Below are 24,894 nucleotides of genomic sequence, written 5' to 3'. Positions count from 1 at the left end.
TCTCTGTGTTAATTAGTCTGTAAATGTAATAGGAGCAACGTATTCAGTGTTAAATAGTTTAAAAGGACGATTAGGAACTAAGACAACTACAATAATTGGAGCCACAGGGAAAGAGGAAGAATGGTCATTCTTACGACCCCTTGATTTGCGTTTTGGGGGTGAGGAACTAACCCATAAATTTTAGTATGTACCAGAATGCCCGATGCCACTCTTGGGACGGGATTTATTAGCCAAATTAGATGCAACAATAACCTTTGAGGATGGAGAATTAATAATGAAGGTACCTGAGTCCAAAGTAGGCCAAATCCTAATGATCAAAGATAAACCCTTTGTTAATATTCCAAGAGAAGTAGAAAATGCAGTTATAGCAACAGTACGGGAAACAGATGTACCAGGGAAGTCGAAACTGGCACAACTGGTAAAGGTGGAATTAAAGGAAGGAGCCAAACCTGTTTGAATCAAACAATATCCACTTAAGATAGAAGCTAGGCACGGGAATAGTGAAAATTATTGACAAATTTCTCAAATATCAGATTCTGGAAGAATGTAAATCGGAATACAATACTCCAATTTTTCCAGTAAAGAAGCCGAATGGCGAGTATAGATCTGTACAAGATCTTAGAGCAGTAAATGAAATAACAAAGGATATTCACCCGGTAGTAGCTAATCCTTACACATTGTTAACATCTGTGAAAGAGAAATATAAATGGTTTACCGTGATAGATTTAAAGGATGCCTTCTTTTGCATACCTCTTGATAAAGATAGTAGAAAATTATTTGCCTTCAAATGGGAAAACGTATTGAAGTTTTTGGACCACATATGGTAACAACCGTTTTGGAACAAAGGGGGGGGGCACTCTTTATCACCCAGCCGGATGATGAAATATCAGGCAATCCTAACTGAACAAGATGACATAACCTTGAAAACGACTAACCTGTTATATCCAGCAGTATTTCTAGGAACCGTTCCAGAAGAAGGACCGTTGGAACACAATTGTGTGGAAATAATCGAACATAAGCCAGCCACAAAGATTTGAAGGATGTACCCCTTGAAAGGTATTCAGTGGGAATACCACACTCCGTGGCACCCACAAAGCTCAGGGAAAGTAGAAAGGATGAATCAAACAATAAAACAACAATTGGCTAAGTTAATGATCGAGACACAGCTGCCCTGGACGAAATGCTTACCATTGGCACTTTTAAACATAAGAACTAAACCACACAGTGAGACTGGATTATCATCATATGAAATGTTATATGGTATGCCTTATTCTCAAGGGATGCCCCTAGGGAACAATGTAGTTGAGGATCATAGTATCCAGAAATACATAATTACCATTGGAAGGAGATTACAGGAGATAAGAGAAATTGGGATGATGACTCAGACACCACCTTTAGGATTTGCTATTCATAAAATACAACCAGGAGACAAGGTCTTAATAAAAACCTGGAGAGAAGAATCATTGAACCCCGATGGGAGGGACTGTACCTTGTTTTACTTACTACTGAAACAGCTGTGAGAACAGCAGAAAGGGGTTGGACCCACGCATCCAGAATAAAAGGACCAATAACTACCGAAGCCTGGAGGGTTGAGTCCACTCCTGGGGAACTGAAACTGAGACTAAAGAGGAACTGATATCTCAGCAATGAGGTTCTGCATGAATTAAGGGCACTGGATAAAGAGGACAAGGCTGAAGGGAGGAAAGGGAGAAGGCAAGACCGGGGTAGGACCCTCCACTGCGGCGTGTATGGTCTACCGAGGGAGGCAACCCCTATGGGTATTGACCGCCGAGTGAGAGTGCCTCGACCGGACTTCTCCTACACCAAGATCAGTTTGTCCTGAGAAAAATAACATGAGAACCTTTTAAACCCATAATAAAATTGTGATTAGTTTTTCCAGGAGCTGGATCACCCTGAAGGGCTGAATGGTAACACAAGCTCTGAAAGCGGGCCCAACCTCATGATTGAAGGCGTTTCCCACACTCTCAAGATTGGACGGCGAAAAAGGCTTATAATATGACAGGTCGCCAAAGAGAACTGAATTGTGACTGTAAGTGGAAACCCAACGTGGGAGCTTGGAAGCGTGCATATACGAGTACAAACGGGGCAGACATTGTAACAGGACCACTCGGTAACAAGGACACTCTGTATTATCACGCCCCAAAGGGTAAAGATGGATGGGATGGTCATTTTCCAAACGGGACGTGGGCCCTAAAGAGACATTATTGGGTGTGTGGCAAACATGCTTACAAGAGGCTACCCGGAAACTGGTCGGGAATATGCTATGTGGGGTACATAAGACCCTTGTTCTTTTTATTGTCACAAACACAAGGAAATCATTTAGGAATAAGATTATATGATGACCTGAACAGAGTAAAACGATCTATTGATACTTCCTTATCCGGGGATAGTGCCCAAAAATGGGGAAAGGATGAATGGCCTCCTGAAAGAATCATACAGCATTATGGGCCAGCTACCTGGAACCCGAATGAGTTGGTATCAGGAGCCCGAGAACCTATTTATAATTTGAACCGAATAATTAGGTTGCAAGCTATCCTCGAAGTTGTAACAAATCAAACAGCGACAGCCTTGGATCTTTTGGCTGACCAATCCACTCAAATGAGAAATGCTATATTCCAACATAGAATGGTCTTAGACTATTTACTAGCAGAAGAAGGGGGAGTATGTGGAAAACTGAACGATTCTAATTGTTGTCTACAGATTGATGATAATGGAAAAGTGGTTAAGCAGATAACAAAAGAAATTAAAAAGCTAGCCCACGTCCCAGTACAAACTTGGAAGGGTATGGATTGGGATTTCTTTTCATGGTTGCCCGGTGGACCATGGGTTAAAAGGATGCTGTTTTTATTTTTATGTGGTGTAATGACATTATTGTTTATACCTTGTATGATACCTTGCTTTACGTTGTTGATACGGCGAGTAATAAATAGCACCCAATTTGTGATGACTTCAGTGGAGAGAAAAGGTGACGTGTCGATAATGATGCTTAAGAAGTGGACACCCCGAGAACTGACTGATGAAATCCAATTGTTACTGACAAAGGTTGAAGGAGAGACACGAATTGATGATTAAAAAAAAAAAAAAAGGAGGAATTGTAAGAAATGGTCCAGCAATTCGTGCCACTAAGGGGTTTTGAAGGGTTAACATTGAGGCCTGGGTTTAGGCGCGAAAAGAACAAGGGATTTCTTCGGAGAAAAACTACTGACTTTGCACGGATGTGCAGTAACTTCTGATAGCCGGCCAAGAGACCACCAGATAAGGAGGAAGAATGAGAGCCTTCCTGTCTTCCTGTCTCCCTGGACCACCAGATAAGGAGGAAGAATGAGGGCCTTCCTGTCTCCCTGTTCGAGCAGCCCCTGAGAAAGTAACAGAGACTGATAAGCAGGCGACATCGGATTCGGGAAACCAATTATAATAACCTTGCCTCTTTTAGAAGTAGTAATAAATATGTATTAGCCTAGGAGTATAAAAAAGTAGATGCCTTACGTAACGGGTGTGCGTCCCGGTGGAGCAGAGACTCCCGGCGCACCCAGCGCTGTTTGCTTGCCTCTATTCGTTTAATAAATTGTAAACTCTGATTGTAATCCTATTTGGGACTCAGTCATTTATAACAAACTTGATATAGCTAATGCTAAAAACTGTAGGAAAAAAAAAAGTGTACTACAAGGAGCATTTAATAACATTGTCCCACTGCCATTTCCTATCCTCTGCCGCAGACCTTCTCTGTTTGTTCTTCATGGGTTAGTGTCATCTGGTAGGACTAGTACTGTAAACAACTGACTCTCTTCAATGGTCATTCAACTAAACAGAGTTTATAGGAAGTGTTTGCTGCCTCAGTGTTACACTATTCTGACAGATCAAGTAACCTCTCTAGGGCTGAGAGATGCCTTTGTGCTCATTGTTAAACAAGAACTGTGAGCACTTATGGAACCATAAAAACTTAATCGCAGAACATCAAAAGTAGTTCATGCTATGCCAAGCCACTCTCCAGGGATTATTTAAATCAACACATCCCCTCCTGCACTTTGACTGACAGCTTTTGCTGGAATTTCCTCATGGAAGTTCTTGCTCATTACATGCAGATATTTCTAACAGCACGGAATTAAGTAAAACTGTCCCACTTATGCGATGACCAAGTTTTATAGGTTCACTACTCTGGGTACATTAGCTTCTTCGTCTCACTCTCTATAACCTTCTTTTTCATGGAATCATACAAAAGATTTTTGTATTTAACTTTTGGGACTAATTGCACTATCATCATGTCAGTACAATGTGGGATGCCACCTTTCTCCAGCCAATGCTTCATCTTCCCACAGGCAACACAATGTTTTCACAGAGGCAGGAAATTCTCTAAAAACAGATGAAAACATATGTAATGAATTAAAAAAAAAAAAAAAGCAGCAAGAGAGCTAGTTTTACTGCAATGCCTGTAAAAGTCCTCATCATACAATTTACAGCCAGTATCAAAGACAGGCTACATTTTCTACTGCAAAAGTTGCTTATTTTCCTGTTGCTTTCTTTCCAAGTGACATTTGCACGCTTCATTTCTGATTGCAAACTTCGGTTTCAAGCCCTGTGGGGCAGGATCCTTTTTCTTCTTGCACCTAACGTATCTGCCATGTCAGTACAAAGGGACTGTTATTTTCTGACTGTTTTAAAGATGATTTTTTCTGACATTGTCTTCCCCAATGCACACCTTCCTAAATAGCAGCGCAAGAGCATCTTCCCAAAAGACTGCATTTCTCCAATGGAAACTTGTGACAGATGAAATTATGTAACTTAAAGCCTTAGCTGCAAGCTGTTTATAATGATAATGTGGTTTACAGTATAGATATCATATCTTTCAAGTATGAACTCCTAAGATCCTGGGCATCATGTGAGGGAGCGTATTTTTGTATTTTCTCAGCACTGCAAGAACATGTACATTGAAAAAAGCGTGAAAATTAACGGAAAAATAAGGGTTATGTTTTGAAACCAACTGATATTTTATGCTGTGATATCACGAGCTTGTTTTCAGACAATTTGTTAATTGAAACCAAGATTTTCATTCAGTAGGTCAATTACTTGCTGGGAATATTTCATGAAACTCTCAGTAACACCACCTCCATGGATTTATATAAATGCACCAGAATCGTTCCTTGTGACTAGACTATGATTCAGAATTAGCTATCAGCCTTCTCTAAAGCAGCCCTTCTGCAGTTTTATGTGAGAATGTTTAGGTTAAGATTTCCAAAGATTTGTGTGTAGGTATATGTCTACTTATTAAACCAGGTACAATGAGCTTAGTCTTTATATGCATATATACATATGTATAGGCTAATGCAGACTGAGCCTAGTGGTACTGAACTCCCCTAAAGTTACTCACATGTATACACATTTGCAGGTTCAGATTTAAGGACCTGATTCAGAATTAATTGGGAGAAGGTGGGGGTTATTATTTTTTTTTTCCCTTTCTGAAAGCAACTCTCTTTCCTTTACTACAAAAACATCATGCAATTTCTTCTGAAGCTGCAGATGCTACCGCAATTGTAATTGCCTGTCACGCAGTGAAGAAATCTAATTAAAACCACTTATTTGTACCTATTAACCAGTCTCTTTAAATGCAGACAAAAGACCGTACCAGAAGCTAAAACATAAGTACAGAGTGTGGTCTTCAATTCAGTATGAGAAACACCGGATGTTTTCAGATAATTACACTTACCTCCATTTTCCAGCTACCACCAATTAGCATTAACTGTGAACTTAAATGGGTATGCAAATCACTCCACCTCGACGCTATTCCAGACTGGTTCAGGCTGTTGGCATGATATGGGACAAGGCATTTCATCTTTCACATACTTAAAATGAAATTCTCACTACTGGTTATAGCATAGCTTACAGATAAAATACACAATAATTGTAAAAAAGAATGTTTAATAAAGTGCAAGGAATAACCAGTTTTCTCTCAAGAGACTCAGGATTCTTGAGCGGTTATAGATAAGGGCAGTATGTTCCTTTGGGAGCTCCTTCTCCACATCATTTAGAACAAAAGTAATAGTTGATTTTATAAAACCTGAACACTAACGCAACAGAAAACTGTAATATAAAAGCAGGGCAGGGTACTAAACCAGAACCATTTAATTAATACCCTGCTGCACGACATCATCTGGCAGCGTTTGCTGCGTGTCCTCACGTCAAGTCACTGAAGACTTCTCTTTGTTTCATGTCACAGAGCATTCACTGGGCAGGAGGAAGAGCTGTGCTACACACACGTTTATTACTGCTGGTGTGATTCTTTAGGGAAACTACGGCTAGCCTGAACCTACTGGAAAAGCACTTGAGATTGTAGTGTTTCAGGTTTCTGTGTGTAAGAAACAGGCCCTTAATAAACTAAAAACTGTGGCTTATAGCCATGGTAGACAGCTCTCCTTAAATCAATGGGTGGTTGTAGGAACATTTTTGGATTTTTTCAAGAACTCTTTAGGATACTGTCAACTGGAGCAGGTCCTCTGTGAGGAGACGCTAAGAGAGCTGGGACTGCTCCCCGCCTGGAGAAGAGGAGGCCCAGGGTGATCTCATCAGGGTCTGTCAATACTTGAAGGAAGGCTGCAAAGATGGACCCAGCCTCTTCCCAGTGGTGCCCAGTGCCAGGACAAGAGGCAGTGGGCACAAACTGGAGCATGGGAGGTTTCGTTTGAACACCAGGAGCCCTTCTGTGCTGGGCGGGTGTGCCCTGGCGCAGAGAGGCGGTGGGGTCTCCTCCTTGGGGACATTCAGAAGCCGCCTGGACGTGGTGCTGGGCACCCTGCTCTGGGTGGCCCTGCTGGAGCAGGGGCTGGGCCGGGGGCCTCGGGAGGTCCCTGCCCGCCTGAAGCCCTCGCTGGACACGGGAAGCCGGACGGGGGCTGACACCCAGGGGCTGTCACCCCAGACCTGACGCCCTGAGGCAGCCGCCCCGGCCCTGCGCGCTACCTGCGCGCAGCGCGCAGCCCCACCTCAGCGTCCCGCAGCCAAGGCGGGGCCGCCCTGCGCTTCACCTCACCTCACCCACCCCATCCCCAAACCACCCCCATCCCAAACCCATCCCCACGACCCCCAAACACGTCGCCACCGCCCCCTCCCCGCGGCCACCTTCCGCGCGCACCTCCTCCCCTCACCCCCACCGCCGCCCCTCCCGCCTCCATCTCCCCCCTCCCCACAACCCCCTCCCGCCCAGCCGCTTCGCCCCTCCCGCGCCCCTCAGCGCCGCCTCGCGATTGGGCGGGCCCTCCCGTCACTCCGCCGCGGCTCCGCTCTGCGATTGGCCGGCGGCGCCGTCAGTCTGCGGCGGGGCCGCGCTCGGCCCCTTGTTGTCAGGGCTCCGTGCGGGGCCGCGGCCGCCGTTGTTGCCGTTAGCGGCGGGGAGGGCAGCGCTGCCTCCGGCCTCCTCTCGCGGGGAGCGGGGCTCCGCCGCCGCACCATGGCCACCAGCACCACGGGCTCCACGCTGCTGCAGCCCCTCAGCAACGCCGTGCGCCTGCCCGTCGACCAGGTGAGGCGGAGGGAAGCGCCCAGCCCCGCCGCTGATGCACCGGGGGGGGGCAACGCACCGAGCCCGGAGCCCCCTCATCGCCTCCCCCCCCCATCAGCCTCCCTTCCCACCCCGGGGCACGGCTGCTGTGGGGTGAAGGGGGGTGAGCGGGATCATAGAGTCGTTTTTTGGGGTCGGGGGGTGTGTGGGGTGACCCCCCCCCCGGAGCCACAGCCCCTGGTGGCTGGGCATTGTGTGATAGGAGGGGTCCTGGGGGTGCTTGGTAGGGCTGGGGAACGGGGGTTTGGGGTTTTTAGGGATTTTTTTGGTTTTTTTTGGGGGGCTGGGGTGGTGTGGGGTGGTTGTGGGGGGAGCGGTGTCGCCCCCCGGGATGTATGCGGGCTTATAAATGTGTGAGTAACTTGGAAGTGGCTCCTCTCTTACAGCACCGAGAAACTTCATATGAGGCATTCTTAGGGGCAAAAAAAAAATCTGTGTTAACGTGTGAATGAATGGAGCAGGTCAGGAGGCTCCCTCACGTAGAGGGAGGTGGTGGTTCCTCTCTATGAAATGCACCTCCTGAGTGGAAAAAAGCAATTGGATGCCGAACGCAGAGCAAGGAGCACGTTTAGTGACTTCTGGGAGTGCCCAAACTATGTTTTACTCTTTTCTTCCTTTTGTTCGAATGGAGGTGAGACAACCTGAGGTTAAGTACACCTACAGAAATGTCTCTTCTAGAAACCTGCCAAAAGCCGGTGAATTTGAGCCAAGCTGGTTGTGGAGGAGTGGATGTGGTGCACAGGTTGCAGTGCTGCCCGCATCCTGGGTCGGTGGCGCCACATGGCTCCGTGCCTCCGACGTGTGGACTGTGAGCCCTGCCAGGCAGGTGCCACACGTTTATTTCCTTTAAATGGGCAGCTCCATCAGGGTACCGTAAAAGAAATAATAAGAGATGACCGTCTCTTTGTGGCGTGATGCTGGTGTCGTGTAATTATCTATTCATAACAGCAGCCATAAATTTAATGGCTTCGTGACGTGGTGCTGCTTCTACCCAATTTATTTGAAGTACTGCTGATATGGCATTTTGATGGTAATGAAGTTACTTTTTATCAAAGCCTGGAAAACGTCCCTGTAGTGAATGTGTTGCAACAGATGCCTCTGGAAAGGCAAGATGGTTTTGTAAAGCGCTGTGCTTGAAGCTCTGAAGCTTTGGGGGATAATCACAATGGAGGGTGGCTAACCGCATGGTTTAAAAGACTTCCTGATAAGCAGCTAAAAATATACATGTTTTGTTTTTTCCACATCAGTGGACCATAGAAAATACAGGCCCAGGTGTGTACGAAGAGCCTTGTGACCGAAGCATGGAATGAAGAGTTATAGGATTATGCAGCACTGAGGGGAATGCACCTTTAAGTGATCACAAACAAGCGAAAAACCCAACACTCAAAGTCAGATTTCTGTAACCTCTCAGCTTAAGAGTCTGTCTTGATCGTAAGCTTGTAATACAGAAAGAATGTGAAATGTGTTCAGTGTAATCAAATCAAACGTGGGGGAGAATGAGGGCAGAGAAGAGAAAGTGCTGATACTCTGTGCTCAAAGGTTACGTGTGGCATTTAGTGATACTATACACATACCAGTATGAAAATGTAGCTGTGTGTGTGAGGAAAAAGAAATAAAGAAGAAAAAGGGGCTTCTGATTAGTAAGTAGGTTGTTTCTACTACCTCATCTGAACGCAGACTGTGGAGCAGGTACTTGAAATGGGTGCTCTAGAACGATGTGCTGCAGCAGCACTTGGAACCGATGGGTATAGATGGGTGAGATTTGTTTCTCCACTTGTATGTTTTGGTTTTGACCACAAGTAGATGCTAATTATATCTGAAATGCCATGATGGTGAGGTGATCTACAATTAAGCCGTTACTTTCTGTAATTATCCTGCTCTAAAGTTTTACTGAAGGCAGAGGTGTGTAACTCTGGGAGCCAAATCCAGATAGCGTGTGTCAGTGCTTCTCTGCTGCCCGGGTATTCAAACAAACGGACCGAGAAGCTCGCCTTTTTGGCAGTGAACGTAAGTGGAAACTTCAGTGAAAGGTGAAGCTTCTATCTCTAATTTCAATCTAATCAATCAGATTGGAATTCGTGTGGTGAGCATGAGGAATCAGTTACTTTTGGACTTCGTGTTTGGTGGAGCTGGAGGCACAGACCTGAGCCTCGTTACATGCTGGTTAGGGACCACTGTGGAAGATGCAGAGTGACAGCTCCACCAGAGCCCTTTGACATGCTTGTAAGAAGAAGAATCTCCTCTGTGCTCAGCTGTGTTGCCAGATAAAAGCTTTGTTTCTTTAAGATTGCTCTTCCTCGACTTTTCCTCTTGGTAGTGGAGTACCAGTTAGCTACTGGAATGGAGACAAACTCGTTTTCCTCTTCTGTGTGTATCCCCCAACAAGGTGTTACGCGATAACTTGCCCCTACCGTAACCCTTCCTTTAGCTGTTCTCTTGCACCAAGGTAACTGAAATGTCTGCTTGGAAAAGCTAATGCAATCCTCATGGGCTGCTTCGTTCATTGAAGAGGTTTTTTTTTCTTATTACTTCCAGTCCTTTGTAGCTAGGGAAGATGGTTGGTATGAGCAGCAACCTAGAACAGTCTCTGTAGGTTTGGGAAGGCAAACTTGCCTACTTTTTTTGGATTTTGTCATAGCAAAAAGTTTTTTGCACTCCATAGGGGTGAAAAGCCTAATCTAAGAACTGTCTCTTCACTTCTTGGAGCATCTAAGTTTGCTGCTCTTCGAAGGAAGCGTCCTGTTGATGACAACTGTCTTCTTTGGTCCTTAAAGTTAATGAAGAGTGAACGCACGTAATTGTACCGCTGTTCTCCTTCTGTCTTGTTGGAGGAGAGAGGGAATAAAAGTAATGTCCTTCCCACCCCTTACAGATAAAGAAGTGTGGCGAGAATTACCATGAAAGCGTGGCTGCGTGAGGATTGTATGTTGCATAATGCATCAGGGTTGCAACTCTAAGTGTTTTATTACTGTCTTGTTTCTCACCTGTGCCTCTAGTTTTCCTGGCTATACTCCTGTCATGTTTGTGTGTCTGCCACGTTTTTCTTTCTCCAAGGTGAAGCCTTGACAGGATAGCGTGCTGGGCTGTGGTCCACTTCTACTTCTGGCACTGTCTTGCTGAGTATGTGTTGGCAAATAGCTTCTATTGCTGATGTATCAGCTCATCTGCCGTTAAATTGGAGGCATTTAAATTTGTTCTGAAATGAGAATGGTCCTAGGAGAGCAGAGCTTTCTTGGCTTTGGGTCTCCTCAGGGTAAGTCAAGTTCAGAGCATAATCTCTGCTTTCGCTGCTCCCACCAGAGGGAGCAAAAAATTTTTCTTGTCTGAAAATTGGCAAAAATTAGTTGAAATATTCCTGCGGTTCATTTGCCATAGAAACAGCCAACTGTTATAAAGGAGTAGCTGGCAGGGGAGGTGGGAGGTCGGTTACCACAATACGTGAGCCTCAGCTGTCGGCGCGGTTGTCTGAGAGATGGATCTTGAGATATGGAGTTATGGGCTGGGGAACTGGATCAGCTAACTGTAGTGATCGTCTTCCAGATAAGAAAAGAAAGAGCGCAGCCGCAGCTACTGCGTGGAGAGTGTAGCCATGGTGTAACTACATGAAGATACGTGGATTGAATAAAATGTCGTGTGTGGTTATACGCTTCACGTAGGAAATAAAGATGAGCAACGTTTTTCAGCAGAAGTCACCAAATTTCCTTGCTATTTCTATACTTGTTTTTTCCCCCCACACTAATTTTAGCTTTTATTTGAATAATTTGCTTATTTATGTAGAATAGATGGAATTTTCTACATGAGCGCCACCAACATTCACAGAATCTAGTCTGACCTTTTTTTTTTTTAAGAAGAATAGGCATGGAAAGCTATGTGAACCATATAAACTTCCTTACTTCAGAGATTGCAGGCAAGCCTGCTGCATCTTTGCATCACTTGCAGCGTGCATTTCCCCGTGCAGATGATTTGCCTGAGTTCCTTTCAGCGTGCCCTGAATGCTTGGCGTGCAAGTGGTGAGCACTGACGTGCGTTGAGCCTTCACCTTTCTCCTTGCTCTCGTCAAGGAGAGTAGGCAAGATCTTATGCATATATGAAGGGAAAAAAAATGTTTGGCAAGATGTATCTGTTTTTTTGACTTTATTTGGATGCTTCGGAGATGAGCCGCAGCTGGAGCTTGTGTAGGAGACCAGGCTTGGAGCTGGTATCGGGAATCATTTTGCTTAGCAGCAGCATGCGCCTGGTTTGCCTGCAGGAAGCATCTGGACACACATCTCCTGTTATTTTCCAAAGTTTTAGGCATTTGTGATGCCTTAGTCTCCCTTGTTTTCTACCCGGGCAACCTAACATAGCCTCCTGAGGGCTGAAATGCCTTAGTCTAATGAAAGCCTTTTTGTTCAAATACAGAGGAGAAATTAAAAACTTTGTCTAGCCATCCAGAATTTGTGTTAGACCTCGTATTTGTGTTAAGAATTACATCCTGTGTGTGGCTGTGAAATATGAAGCAACGTATTGATTTCCCCCCCACCCCGATGTAACCCAGGAAACTTATGAGTAATGGAAGTGAGTAAGAGTAGTATTGATGGGTGTGTAAAATCCAAACACCGCAGATAAGGCAGCGGCAGGATGAGAAACCTGTGCCCCTACTTTGTGCTGGTCTTTCCTTATCTGCTGCTAGCAGCAGTCAGAAGAATGAAGGGTGTGAAGCGAAGCGAGATCTCCTGTGACAATCCACACAGGCTGCAGGGCGTGAAAAGAAGCTGAAGGAAGTGCCCATGTCCATTCTGTGCGTGCCGTGCCCAAGGAATGGATGGTTCAGATACTTTAGACTTGCTAGCAAAGCGCAGGGATGATATTTTTTACCAGTTTCTTAATTAACTTCCCTTGGACTAGTGGAAGGGAGGGAATATATCATCACGCAGGTCTGGTTTCTCTGCAGGGATGCCTTTCCTGGAATTTAGTGTTCAGGTGTTGACCTAACTCCTCTGGGTGTTGCTGGCTGAAATTGCTCTGTCGTGTGAGAGGTGTGGAGAAGGATGGAGTTGGAATAAAAGAAGAAAATCAATAGGAGAAGCGACTGCCTTGAAAAAAGGAGTGGGAGCTGCAACAGAACTGGAAAAGAAAAGACGACAAGACACTGGATACACTGCTGGAGAAGATGGATCAGTTGCTGGGTGGAGGAAAGTCTTGGTGCAAGAAAGGAGTACCTCTGATTTCACGTTTATAAATCTTGTTGCAAAGACTTAAACCATATGTCTACTTTAATTCTTAAATTTTTACAGAGACAGCAGTAAGTTTTCATTTTGGTACAGCCTTACTCACACTGAGAGTGGGGATTTCTCCCAGTTTTGGTGAAGTAGTGGAAACACTCAAATGCAATTCCAACCCAGGGTTTCTGCAGCAAGCATCTAAAATAAACAGGCTTTACCTGAACAGCCCGGAGTCACCTGCTTTGTTCTGTCAAACTGTTTTTCCCTTCCTTAGGCAATTCATTTAGCTGGTATTTAAAAAAAAAAAAAAAAGCTTCCTGACTTGGGTACAAGTCATTTCTGTCTTCAGAGTGCCGCTTCGAGATTGCCATAGGAACTCTGCAGTCCTGGGATGCTGAAAAGAAATACTGGGGTGGCCAGAGAACAGGCTAACAGAGAAAAAGCATTAAGGCACACTGAAGGTGACAAGAGGAACTTATTTTACTGCAAGCGCAGTTGCTACTGCGTGGCTTTGTGTTTATTTTTGAAGAGCTTCTGTTGTAAATCCCTTCCCTGCAGCTGTAGGGCTGGCTCTGCTCTGCAGGCTGGGGTGGGCACAGCGCTGATTTAAAGGGCGCTGTGAACATGGCTAAAGCTGAAACAAGTCCTCTTGGTCACTCACTAGCCTCAACGTTTGATTTTTTTTTTTAACTCCTGCCTGCCTGCTCCTGTTCTGACCTGATGAAGCTCTGCTTTACAGCCTTAATTATGGCATGTCTTTATTACGTTTCTCTTTTTTGGGTGATCTGTGCGTTTCATGAGGAACAGTTGCCTAGGTTTTCGCTCGTTTCCCAAGCTTTTGACCAAGGGAGTTTAGGCTGTGGGGCTTTGTTTTCTCTCAGAAGGTGGGGAAATTGCAGGTAGCCAGGTGAAAGCCTGTTTATTTAACGTGTGCATCGGTACAGTATTTCGTTTAAAAAGCACGTTGGTGCAGTTCTTCTGTTAGAGATATTTCACTTTCTTTACCTTGGAACATAGTTTAAGCTGGTGTGTGTGTGTATATATATATATTTTTTTTTGGTATTTTAGCATTCGTTGAAGTGAGCAGAGCTGTCTGGCTCTTTCGATTTGTCTGCTTATTGTAAATGGTTTCCAGCAGCTCAGCCCTCCTTGCAAGGGATCCATACCTCTGCCTTCTGTTCTGCAGTGATGCATCCAAAGGGGAAGGAGCTATTTCGGGTTGGCTGTAATAGTGCAATTTTACTGCCCTAGCTGGGATTTGAGTTTCCATTTACTTTGTAAGTGGCTTAAGCTGAAGACGAAGGTGCTGGTGTTTTGGTGCTTGTGGGCAGCCTGTTTGGTTGAATAGCTGCGGGGCTGTATTCTGCACTGCTAACGCTTCCGCTGTACAGAATTCCCGATCCTTCTGTCGTGGGGTTAAATATAAGAAGTTAGAGAAGGTATGTCAAGGTAGAGGCATAACTCTCATTGCTTAAGAGTTATTAGGTGTTACTTAATTCCATTTCCTTTTAAAACGCTTAAGTTGAAAAGCAATTACAGCTCTGGGTAGTGCCCATTGCTTCTGCAGGTTGTAGGGTGTATTGCAGGAGTGTATGGGGCTGTTCTGGCGCTTGGAGGCATTGGAGGTGGCTGACTTCCCACAAATGAAGATTTAGATTAGGTGTAAGGGAGAAATTTTCTCTGAAGGTGGTGAGGCACTGGCACAGGCTGCCTAGAGAAGCTGTGGATGCCCCATCCCTGGAGGTGTTCAAGGCCAGGCCACATGGGGCTTTGGGCAGCCTGGTGTGGTGGGAGGTGTCCCTGCCCATGGCAGGGGGTTGGAATTAGATGGGCTTTAAGGTCCCGTCCAACCCAAACCGTTCTGTGGTTCTAAATGATTCTGAATTGGGAGGAACAGAAGGAGAGTAGAAGCAGAGGGGAAAGGACTCTTAGAGGTGAACAGTGGTTGTTTAAGGGAGAGGGCACTGAAGTCTTTTTTTTTTTTTAATGGAGAACACCGAAGCTGAATTATGTTTTGGGGATGGGGAACGTTTGTTTCCCCTGCTAAGTAAAGGGACTAGTGCTGTTGCTGGATTTCTGCAGGCTTTATAAACAAGGGTCTTACTTTGTAAGCTTGTGTTGCTTGTTTTGAGCTGCATTTTGGTTTCAATTTCTCACATAGCAGAACACAACAGTACTGTCTGGTGAACGTGTCTGCTTCTGCTTATATCAGAAAAGGATACTCCCATAGATGGTAGTTTCTTGCTGTCTTTTTAAATAGCTAGAAAAATGAAATAAACTGAAAGTTTTTTTTAAAAAAATCAGGCTCTAAGTATTTAATACTGTGTTAAAAGCTTGTCATTCAAATACACCTTTGGATATGTTGTATGTTGCTGTGTCAGTAGAGGTTTTGGTGTTAGTCGTGATGTGCATGTGCGCTGTGTGCTTATGATAAAAAGGCACGCTTCCCAAAATTTAGTTGTAGACTTGGTCTTTGACAAAGTGTGCTTCCAAACAGTCCCAGGCTATTGTGTTTTGATGGTGCAAGCCTTTTTTCCTTGGTAATCTGCAATCTTTACCTGCCCAAACCAGTTTCTGCTCACCAGAAGTGTGAGGCTGCTACAGTTTTGAGGGGGAGACAGGGGGGGGAAAAAAAAAACACAACAAAAACCAGCATTCTTATTCCAATTTTCACCTTTGAAGCAAGCTTGCTTCCTAGATCTTGGCTATTGCTGTGAATATGTAGCTGTTCAAAGCTCAGTATCTATAATGCTAAGTCCTTATGAGCTGGTCAGAAAGCATACCCTTCAACGGTCCTCTTCCCATCCTTGATGAATGAGTGAGTGTTGGTTGTTTTTACTGTAAAACACATGCATGGTTTTACTGTAAGCCCTTAGTCCTACAGTTTTTCATACCTTGAGTGATGATTTAGTAAGCACTATTTTGAAAAGCTGGCTGGATTTGATGCTCATTTATTGTGTGAACCGGATTCATGGGGTCTCCATCATGTTTGTTCTTCAGGATGTTCTCCAGCACGCTGAAAAATTACATGCTAGAAATTGAAAGTTGATACTGGAAATAGAAATACTATTATTAACGTATGTCATGTCTGTCTTTTGTTTTGGACTAAAATCAGCTTGGGAAGACAGCATCCAGAATCTGAGTTAAGTCCTTCCAGCTGCCAGTAAATTTGTATGAAGTATATTAGTGTGATGTTGAAGAGTGCTTGCCAGTAGTGCTGAAGGTGGCTGACAATGGCTAGAGCACGGACTTAAAGCACGGGCTGCTAGAAGAGGAGCTGTGCTTGAAGGCCAGCCTGAAAATGACCATCCCTTCGCCTGGGGTGCTGTATGAACATGGAGTAACACAATCTTTGCTACAAAGAAGTGTCTCAACATTTTCCTATCCTGATACTACCCAAAATAACCACAGCTGCTTATCCTCCATTTCCTTGTATTTCACACATGAGGTGAGGTTGAGACGTCAATGCAGAGCGCTAATTAGTTAAATCTTCATCATGGAATATGCTTGGTATTATTTGAACCAAAACCCGAAAATGTGCTTGGAAGCATTGCCACAGGATTTACGACCTTTGAATTGTAAGAGGAATGCCAGCTTCTTCCTGCCAGTTAGAGAAATGTGCTCTGAATTGAACTATCAAATGTCATTTAACTTAATCTGTTTCTCTGGAATTCTTTCCAACTTTTCCCAAGAAATTGAAGAAAATTACTAAATGCTTTGATTTAGAGTCTTGTCATGGGATTGCTTTTTTTCGATTTTGGGGGAATAGTTGGAAAATTGATTGTTGCTTTCCAATAATTGTTCTCGCTCTTTGTTTCGTAGTGGTTTGGCAGTAGGCAGTTACTGGATAATTGTACAAGCTGTTTGTTCCTTTTCTTTCGCACTGGATGAAGGTTAGAAATTGGACAGCAGATGATCCATCTGTACTGCTCTGTGGTTGCTGTGGAGAAGCATCAGCTCCCCAGTGTGAAAAGTAACTTTTTGGGAACATCTGTAGATGTTTTCAAGTCTTCAACTGACTGCTTTGGTGGGAAGGGAAATGGCTTTGACTTAACTGGCAGCAAGAACGAGCTAATACTGACATCTGAGAAACCAGCCATAACTGACGCTTCACCAGTTACAGTAAGGTTCGGCAATTTATGACAAGTGTGTGTCACCAAATCCGATGCTTGGAAGGGTTTGTGTTTACAATGCTGCTGCTAATAAAATTTATATTAAAAAAAAAAAATCAAAGCCTCAGCTTGAAGATCAGTGCTGCTTTTTAAAGAAAGTGTACATTATTCTGTCTTAATGTGCTAGCTCTTGCAAGAGCTCTCTTCAAAGTGTTTGTATAATTGATATTCTAAAATGTTTTGGCTTTTCTCTCCAGTAACCATAGTTCTTGAAAAGACAGGAGAAAAAGGAATAATGCTCAATGTGTTTTACTTACTAGCACTATAGGGCGGTGTGGGAAACAAGGAAGATAACTTTGTTTGTGTGACAGAATGGGGAACCAAAAAATAGGTCTAGACAGGGAGATACGGAGTGATGTTGGCATCTTGCAGCTCAGAAAAATTCAATTCCGTGGAAGAAATATACCACTGTTTGGCATAAAGGGGGAAAATAAGAACTAAACTGCTTTTTTTTTTTCAAATGAAGAATTAAAAAAAAAAAAAAGGAATGGACTTTAATACATCAAAAGTGTGCTCTTGAGGCTATAGGCACTCACTGCAGCTTACAGGTTTGAATGTTTTTTTCTGATCTGAGCAGATTTCTTTAAAAAAAAAAAAGGAAATGAAGAAGCACGAAGAAGAGGTGACTTTAGAGAGATTGGGTGGATCATTGGCAGAGGAGAAAGTAAAACACAAAATCCCTCAATCTTTGGCACTCCCCACACCTTACCTTTTTTGCAAGGCACCTTACCATGTGTGTTGTATGTCCGACCACCTGCCCGTGCCTTCCAGGAGCTGGTGAGCAGAACTTCATACAACAATATTGCTGCTTCTCCCAGGAATGTAGGCTGTACGAGCTGCTGTGATTAATTTGTGCTATTCAGTTAGGAATCATCTATATCGGTAGCATCCCTTGCTGCTGCTTTGGCTGCTCTTTGGAACGAGGCGAATGCCTTCTGTGCTGTGAAGGAGGATCTGGAGGGTTTGGCTGCGACACTTGGCTTTTGGTATTGAAATACAGCTGATGTGAAGAGGAAGCTGGGCCTAGAGTCTTAATTAGTACATAAAAATTGCACAGCAGTATGTTAAAAATGAGTTTCATAAGAAAAATAATCCTCTATATTTCATTTTAACATGGACTTTAAAAAAAAAATATTAATGGTTTATTAAAGATGCTGACTGTGTCAGAAGGTTGGCGGTTTCTACTGTTCAAATGAAATGTTTTGCCAAAACTCCCTCTCAGTGATGAAAACCCTTCTGAGCAGTCACTGACCTCTCTCCTCCTCTTTACATAAAGAATTGTTCTCTCAAACACTTTTTTCCCAAGAAACAATTTTTATTACAAATGCATGTCATAATTGCATTTAAACTTCGAAAAGGCTAAAATTAATGTGTTTTTAAGTTTTATTATAAACTTTCTATTGACTTTTTTTTGCATAGTGTATGCAATTTATGAAATTTATGATGTAGATAGTTTAACACGGAGTTAATAGTGTAATGGATTTGCTGGAGTGGCTGGGGAAGAATAGTCCAAACATTGAAACTGTGAATTTGTCCTGATGGCTTACGTTTGGCACGAAGTGTGCTTATCAGCTGCACTGGCTATACAGCTGGGCTTGCACCAGAGGACTAAATTGCTCAAATACATACAGCAGGTTTTGTAATAGCTTAGTGTGTCAAAGTGGTATTTAACAGGTACCTACATGAATCACTGCCAAATGATAACTTGCATCATGGTTGGAAGATTTTTTATTCTTCTCTATACCTGTACAGCGATATGTAATTGAAAGCTGTCTGGGACTTTCAGGTGTCAGTGCCGCTATAAGCTGAGCTGTTGGCATGACCTGTAACCTGAGGAGGCCAAAAATTCTAGTTTTCTTATAAACTTGCTAAATTACAACTCTTTGGGGTGAAACTTGTCATTCCATGCACTGGCTCAGATTTTTTCACCCCTATGAAGTCTGAGCTTCAAGTGGATCAGGGCTTTTATTTCCTCAGTAAAACCAGAGCTGCTTATAGGGGCAGCTTTTATGACTCGGGGGAGACAAGTTAGAGCTTGGTTTGAGGAATCAATCATCCTGCTTTCATGAACGTCGTCTTTGTTCTTCGTGGGTGTTCTGCTCAAGGCTGACCAAATCACGAGGTGTTTAAGTTTTATTCTGCCCGTACTCAAAATGTTATACGAGTTTGACATAAGTTTGCAGAAGGTACACAAGTATATCGTTCCCAGATGTTGAGGTTACCGTATGTAACATTTGCAAACTAAATAGCTGCTTGGCTCCACGTGTTTTCTGTGGAAACTTTCAGGATGATCATGTCCAGCTCTGTCCTTGTACCTCCCTCCTCATTTGCTGTCTGAGTGGCTGTTCTCTTTGTCGTCAAGCCAGCTGGATAATTCTTGTGCTCTGTTTCAAGGCAAGTTGTATATCTGTAGATCTTCATGTAGCTCAGCGTGGAGCTCTTGCTGAAGCCTGATGCTGGGTTAAGGTGGGAGTTGTAATTAAGAAAAGGCTGAATGCTAAATTCTGGTTATCTTCACTTCAGTAAGAACTGCAGGGCAGTAGGAGCGTACCTGTTGAATGACCTTTTTGGCACTGAGGACCCAGCACTGGTGCTGTAATGATTTTGGGAAACCTAAACCTGCCTAGTTCTAGTCCATAGACTAAATGTCCTTTTTCCTTTGGAATATGTCTTCTGTAGTTTTTTAAAGCCAAACTGAACGAGATGTTTATATGAATTGTGTTATTTGGACTCTGGTGTACAATGCATGCCAAAGCATCTTTAAGTGAGGGTGATTGGGTGAGTTGCTTCTGATGCCATCCTGACCTTCACTAAAACACTGTAGGTGCTGAAATGCGAAGTGAATAGGATGGGATTTGGGAATCTTTGGTTCTCCTTTGACTTCCTATGTTATCATCAAGGGATTATCCTCATTTCCATGTAGAAAAGAGTTGCTACTTCGGATTGGGAGAGCGGTAGAAATCTGCGCTTTGGTTTGAAGCAATAACTGGTAATCGCAATTAGATAGAAGCACTGACTTTGTGGTTGAGGTGCTGGGTTTTGTTTCTGTTGAAAATGTAAGCAATCAGATATTCAAAATGCATACTAAGTGAATATTTAGCCGGTGATATCATATGCTTAAAAGTCAGGACAAGCATCAGATGAAGATTATCAATACGACTGTCATGCAGCCCCACAGAGGTCACAAACTCTTCCACGTGAGCTCCTTTCCCTGCTCAGAGTGCCAGTCCCTGGCTGGCTGGTTTCCACCTCTGTGTCTACCACGGAGTTTTGGTGATCTGGAGAAACCATGATATGAAAATGTCCTAAGGATGCTTTTCAATTTTCCTTGCATTTTGTGGTATTTTGGGCCTTATTTATAGGAATGCTGAATATTCATAAGATCAGCTGAAGTTATATTTTCGAAGCACAGCTTCGATTCAAGTTGTGTCAAAAGTACTGACTAAAAAACTAGACACTGTGTGTTTGAAATCAGGCAACCAAAAGTAATGGGCATCTATTTCTCACTTTGGCATTTTGTTATGTAGTCTTCCATGTTGTGGTCAGATCTGCATAAACACGTCTGGGGAAATGTAAGGTTTTGTATTCAGCGTAGGATGCAGATGTAAGTATTTAATGGGTTGTAGGGTGAGGGCAAAGACTTGGCAGTTGTCCATTTGCTGAATGAAGCAGAAATCCTGCTGGTGGAGAGCAGAACAGAGCAGCAGAGTATTACCAGAAGTAGGTACGTGTAAAGGCCAACCTGGAGGTATGTAGCTTTCAACTTCTCCGCTTTGCTATGGTAATCATAGGAGCCAGGTGATGACTCCTCTTCCTCAGGTCTTGCTGCCTTGCTTGCAGGGGTGATCTCAGAAAGAGGGGCATCATGAGGCACCGAACTGATCTGTGATTCAGCCAAGACAGGGATTTCTGGGTGTTGTAAATCCAGCAATGCTAACTTGTTCGCTGTGCCATCGGTTCTGGGCAGGTATACGTGCCCTTTTCTTCCCTCTGCCTCACTTTTGTGCCTCACTCACTCTCCTCACTTTTTTGTGCCTCTGCCTCACTCTCCTCACTTTTGTTCTGTATCTGTCCCAATTTTCTTCTGTCTTCTTCCCTGTCCAAGTCTGTCAGGAGTGCCAGTTCTTGAGGTCAGAAACACGATTGCTCTGCAGTACACGTAGCATGATTGCGGTATAAATATTCAAAACAAATGTCAGTACTGAATTCATAGTCAATTGCTTTGGCTCTATTTTTTCTTTCTTGCTCTCTCCTTAAAACATCAGTTTGTTTCTTTTTCAGGGGTTCATTAAACCTGACTGTTTTGTATGAACCTTTTCAATCGAATCCACAGACTCATCCCAAGTCATAAATCTGTTTCATTTGCATCATTACATATAATGGAGAGAAAACAGGTCAAGTTATGCCCTGACAGGATATCTCCTCTTTCACTTAGGATTCTTCAGATACTGTTAAAAGCATAATGTGAATGTGGGAGTACAAGTATGGATGGCAAAGTGTGTGTAATGGTTTGGTTTAGGGAACCTGCCCCTGTTTTTAGCAGCCTGTGTTCACAGCTTCTTTCCTTGCTAACTCTTAATGGTTTTAGAGTAGTATGGAAAAAGGGGAGTTCTCCTTGAATTTACAACTGGGGTATCTATGAAACTGTTAATGAGTTCTGCAGGTAGCTGGTGTTATTTAATTTATACTTGGAATACGTCCGTGGCTGTGCGTTCTCACACCTGTACCTGTTCCTGCTTGAAGCTTGGCAGAGAACTGAAGGGATGGGCCAGCTGCCTTACGGTGCCAGCGGTGTTCCCTGTGCGGCTGCAGCACCAATATTAGCCCTGCTGTCACAAACATAAAAATAGCGTCGTCGTTGGACCCTGTGGAATTAAGATCATGTGTATATTTCAGCTAAGAGACATCAAACAGGCTAAAATTGTTGTGCTAAGGGCTAGCCAAGCATGCTGTATGTGGAAACGAGCTTATGGGGCAAAGCAGTGGTCCCCAAGGTCTTGCTTGTGATGGCTTGGGATGCTGCTCTTAGGCAAAAAGTTGTTAAGCAGTTTTCTAGCAAGGAGAAAATCAGTGGTGTGGGAAATACTCCTTTCTAAATAAAGGAATTCATCCAGCTTTTTGTAGCTTAGACGAGTTTTGGTAGCAGTTGCTATATTTCAGGAAATTACTTCTTTGTCGTGTGTTACTGGTAAATTTTTTTCAAGGCCACATTCAGAATAATTCTTCTTACTCATTGGTTTGGTGTTTTTAATTCTGCTTTTGCTTTCAGTATCCTACTGCCTTTAAATATGTAATATACAGGAGACTTTCTATATTCTGGAATAAACACCCTGAAGGGAGGAGGAATTTCTGCATCCACTCTACTCTCTCTGTAGAGGAAGACAATGCGGTGTGCACCACATTTGCTTGTATACCACTGGAGGATGCTGCCATGGGCCTTGCTTTTGCCTAGGCCACAGAAGTGGTCTGCCAGTGATGTGTGTATGTGATGTGCATTTCCAAGTTCTATTAATTAAAAAAAAAAAAAGAAACAACATTCACACACAAAAAAAGAACAAAAAAACCCCCTGCAAATCCAGATCGTTGCATTACTGGGAGAGTATAAGTGATTCCATGGTTGAGAGAAGGCTGATTTGGCTGATTTTCCTGCAGAAAACCTGCAGGAAAATATTTAGAAGCTATAACTTCTTTTTTTTTTGATACATGCACAGGTTGTCTCTACAGGGTTGATGAATCTTTTCTTCTCCATAGTGGCTCATGGGAGGATTGGCTTGTGTTTTATGGAGGGATGGCTCTTGGGAGAAGCTCTGAAGGTGATGTGCTATGATAAGAGCCATGGGAGAGCTGAAAGTTCTGCAGATTGCTAATAGTTCATAGATATTTTTGTGAATTTCTAATGCACAGGCATGTGAGAATTTGTTTTTTCTTTTATACAGGTCAACTTTGTAGTGTGCCAACTGTTTGCCTTGCTTGCGGCTATTTGGTTTCGAACATACCTTCATTCAAGCAAAACTAGCCCGTTTATAAGACACGTTGTTGCAACCCTTTTGGGCCTTTATCTTGCACTTTTTTGTTTTGGATGGTAAGTTGCACTTCATTTTACTTTTCAGGGATTTGTAATTTTTTCATTTCTTGTTTGCAGCTTTCATATGAAGGAACTGTATTACGCGTGTTTTTTTAGCTGCTGCAAACGTGCAGAAAGGGGCTTAAATTTTGTGATGCAGTGCATGAGTTTTGAAAGACCTTCCATTTGTGAGCTGATAACTAACACACTCTCTTCCTGTGGTTTTGGGAGGATGGGACAGGTGCAGTTTGTTTAACTTGTACCAGTTTTTCTGTAAACTTGCTTGAAAAGTATTCTCCTGAGGCACTGCACAATGTGATGTCGAAGAATTTCTCTTTAATATTCTCTGCATGAGTTAACTCACCATGTCCTTTTCTGAATATTGAATATAATCTTACTTTTTGTAGGAAAAGTAACCAGAAATGCAGAAAGTCTTCTGTGATTGCTGCTTTCATATTTTTGATCTTCACACACCATAGCAAGACAGAATGGTGGTAGGGTTTATAAAGAGGATACTTTTAGTTTAGTAATACTTTCTCTTCAAAATTACCAAATGGCTCCTATCTTCCCAAGTCGGTTTAAGATGAATTGAGAACCAGTTTGGTTTTATTGCATGGTAAACAAATTGCTCCCTCAATTTTAAGTGTATAGAGGGCTTAGATTTATACCAACTTTTGTAAAATGTTGCTGAACTACGGGGAATTATTTCTCTCCCACAAGCTGGAGTGCAGGTGGGAAGATGCATACAGTGTGTGCACGTGTGGCTGTGCACGCACCACGTGTGCATAAATCTGGAATTCCAAACCACAGATTTGGCCTCTACATTGGCATATTGCAGAGGCTTCCCCACATTAGTTGGTAGATATTACTTTTAAATTTTGGAAAAGGAAAATCAGTAACTTATATTCTTTGGATTTACATATGCAATTTACTTGCTTATGTAATTGCGTAATTCCAATGCATGTATTAAACTTTTGGTTCTTGTGTTCTGATTTGAGACAGTGATCTGAAGACTTACAGCCCTTAGCAGGAAATCAGGAGAATGATACAGGAGACTTGCTAATGGGTGTGGTTTTCATGAGAGCCATATCAGTTTTAGAAGCTCGTTCTGTATCTATTGCTTTGGAAAAGGGAATCATTAACTGCAGCTTGGAATTCAGTGTTACCAAATATTCGTAACTCAAGTTGTGGATGGGAGGCTTGAGAAAGAAAGAAATGACCTTCAATCCCAACAGACATAAATGAAGATTATGGAAGACTCTTATTGGCAGTATGCCCTAAAAAAGAAACCAGAAAAGTCTTATACCATGGTAGAGATGCAGGTTATTCTAGTTAGTTCTGTATCATACTTAGAGCAATTATTTTAGCTATGAACTTGTATTTTACTAAATGCTTTTTTCTTATAATCTTGGAATAAAACACTTTTGAAAAAGGCAGAAAATAATTTAAGTGAGATATTAAAAGTACCTATTCTGTAAAAGGCTGATATTTGTGTTTCACTTGTGCCAATTCTTTTTCCTATTGCTGAAGTGTATATTGTGCAATGTTTTTTTGAGGTTTTTATGTTTTTGTTTTTTTGTAATACTTGTGATGATGATATCGGACAGGAAGAATTTTAGGTAATTATAACTTAGATGAGACTAGCTATTAGTGAATCATGACAGCAAATGCAGATTGGATCATATTTTCCATAAAAAGTCATAATTTTCAAGGTCAGTTAATACTGAAGTGAGCTGTCTTCCCTCAGTTCATCATGTTTAGACTTCGTAGGATTTTAGTTGGATAGAACTGGGTGAATGGCTTTGAAGACGTTTCCATGTGAATGAATGAGGAATGAAGTTGGGAAATAGCTGAAAAGCTGAAAAAAAACACAAACCCACAGTA

The 24,894-nt window shown here is 43.0% G+C and overlaps 1 protein-coding gene and 1 long non-coding RNA gene across 2 annotated transcripts in view; one reads left to right on the top strand and one right to left on the bottom strand.

Moving 5' to 3' along the window:
* Window positions 1-3,128: 3,128 nt before the first annotated feature.
* On the bottom strand, window positions 3,129-6,460 carry LOC125183647 (uncharacterized). Its single transcript, XR_007165980.2, has 2 exons — window positions 5,723-6,460; window positions 3,129-4,371 (listed from the first exon to the last, which is right to left on the bottom strand). It is a non-coding gene; the product is annotated as an uncharacterized lncRNA (long non-coding RNA).
* An 856-nt stretch (window positions 6,461-7,316) lies between these two features.
* MBOAT2 (membrane bound O-acyltransferase domain containing 2) overlaps window positions 7,317-24,894 on the top strand; it is a 96,818-nt gene continuing 79,240 nt past the window's right edge. Inside the window, exons 1-2 of the mRNA XM_048071344.2 lie at window positions 7,317-7,531; window positions 22,883-23,028. Of these exons, the coding sequence (XP_047927301.1) occupies window positions 7,460-7,531; window positions 22,883-23,028 (218 nt within the window). The 5' untranslated portion in view covers window positions 7,317-7,459. The remainder of the gene's footprint in view (window positions 7,532-22,882; window positions 23,029-24,894) is intronic.

The sequence above is a fragment of the Anser cygnoides genome, chromosome 3 (genome assembly GCF_040182565.1).
Source record: "Anser cygnoides isolate HZ-2024a breed goose chromosome 3, Taihu_goose_T2T_genome, whole genome shotgun sequence".
Lineage (NCBI taxonomy): Eukaryota > Metazoa > Chordata > Aves > Anseriformes > Anatidae > Anser > Anser cygnoides.
Note: the sequence above shows the minus strand (reverse complement) of the source record. Positions and strands in the feature narration are given on the sequence as shown.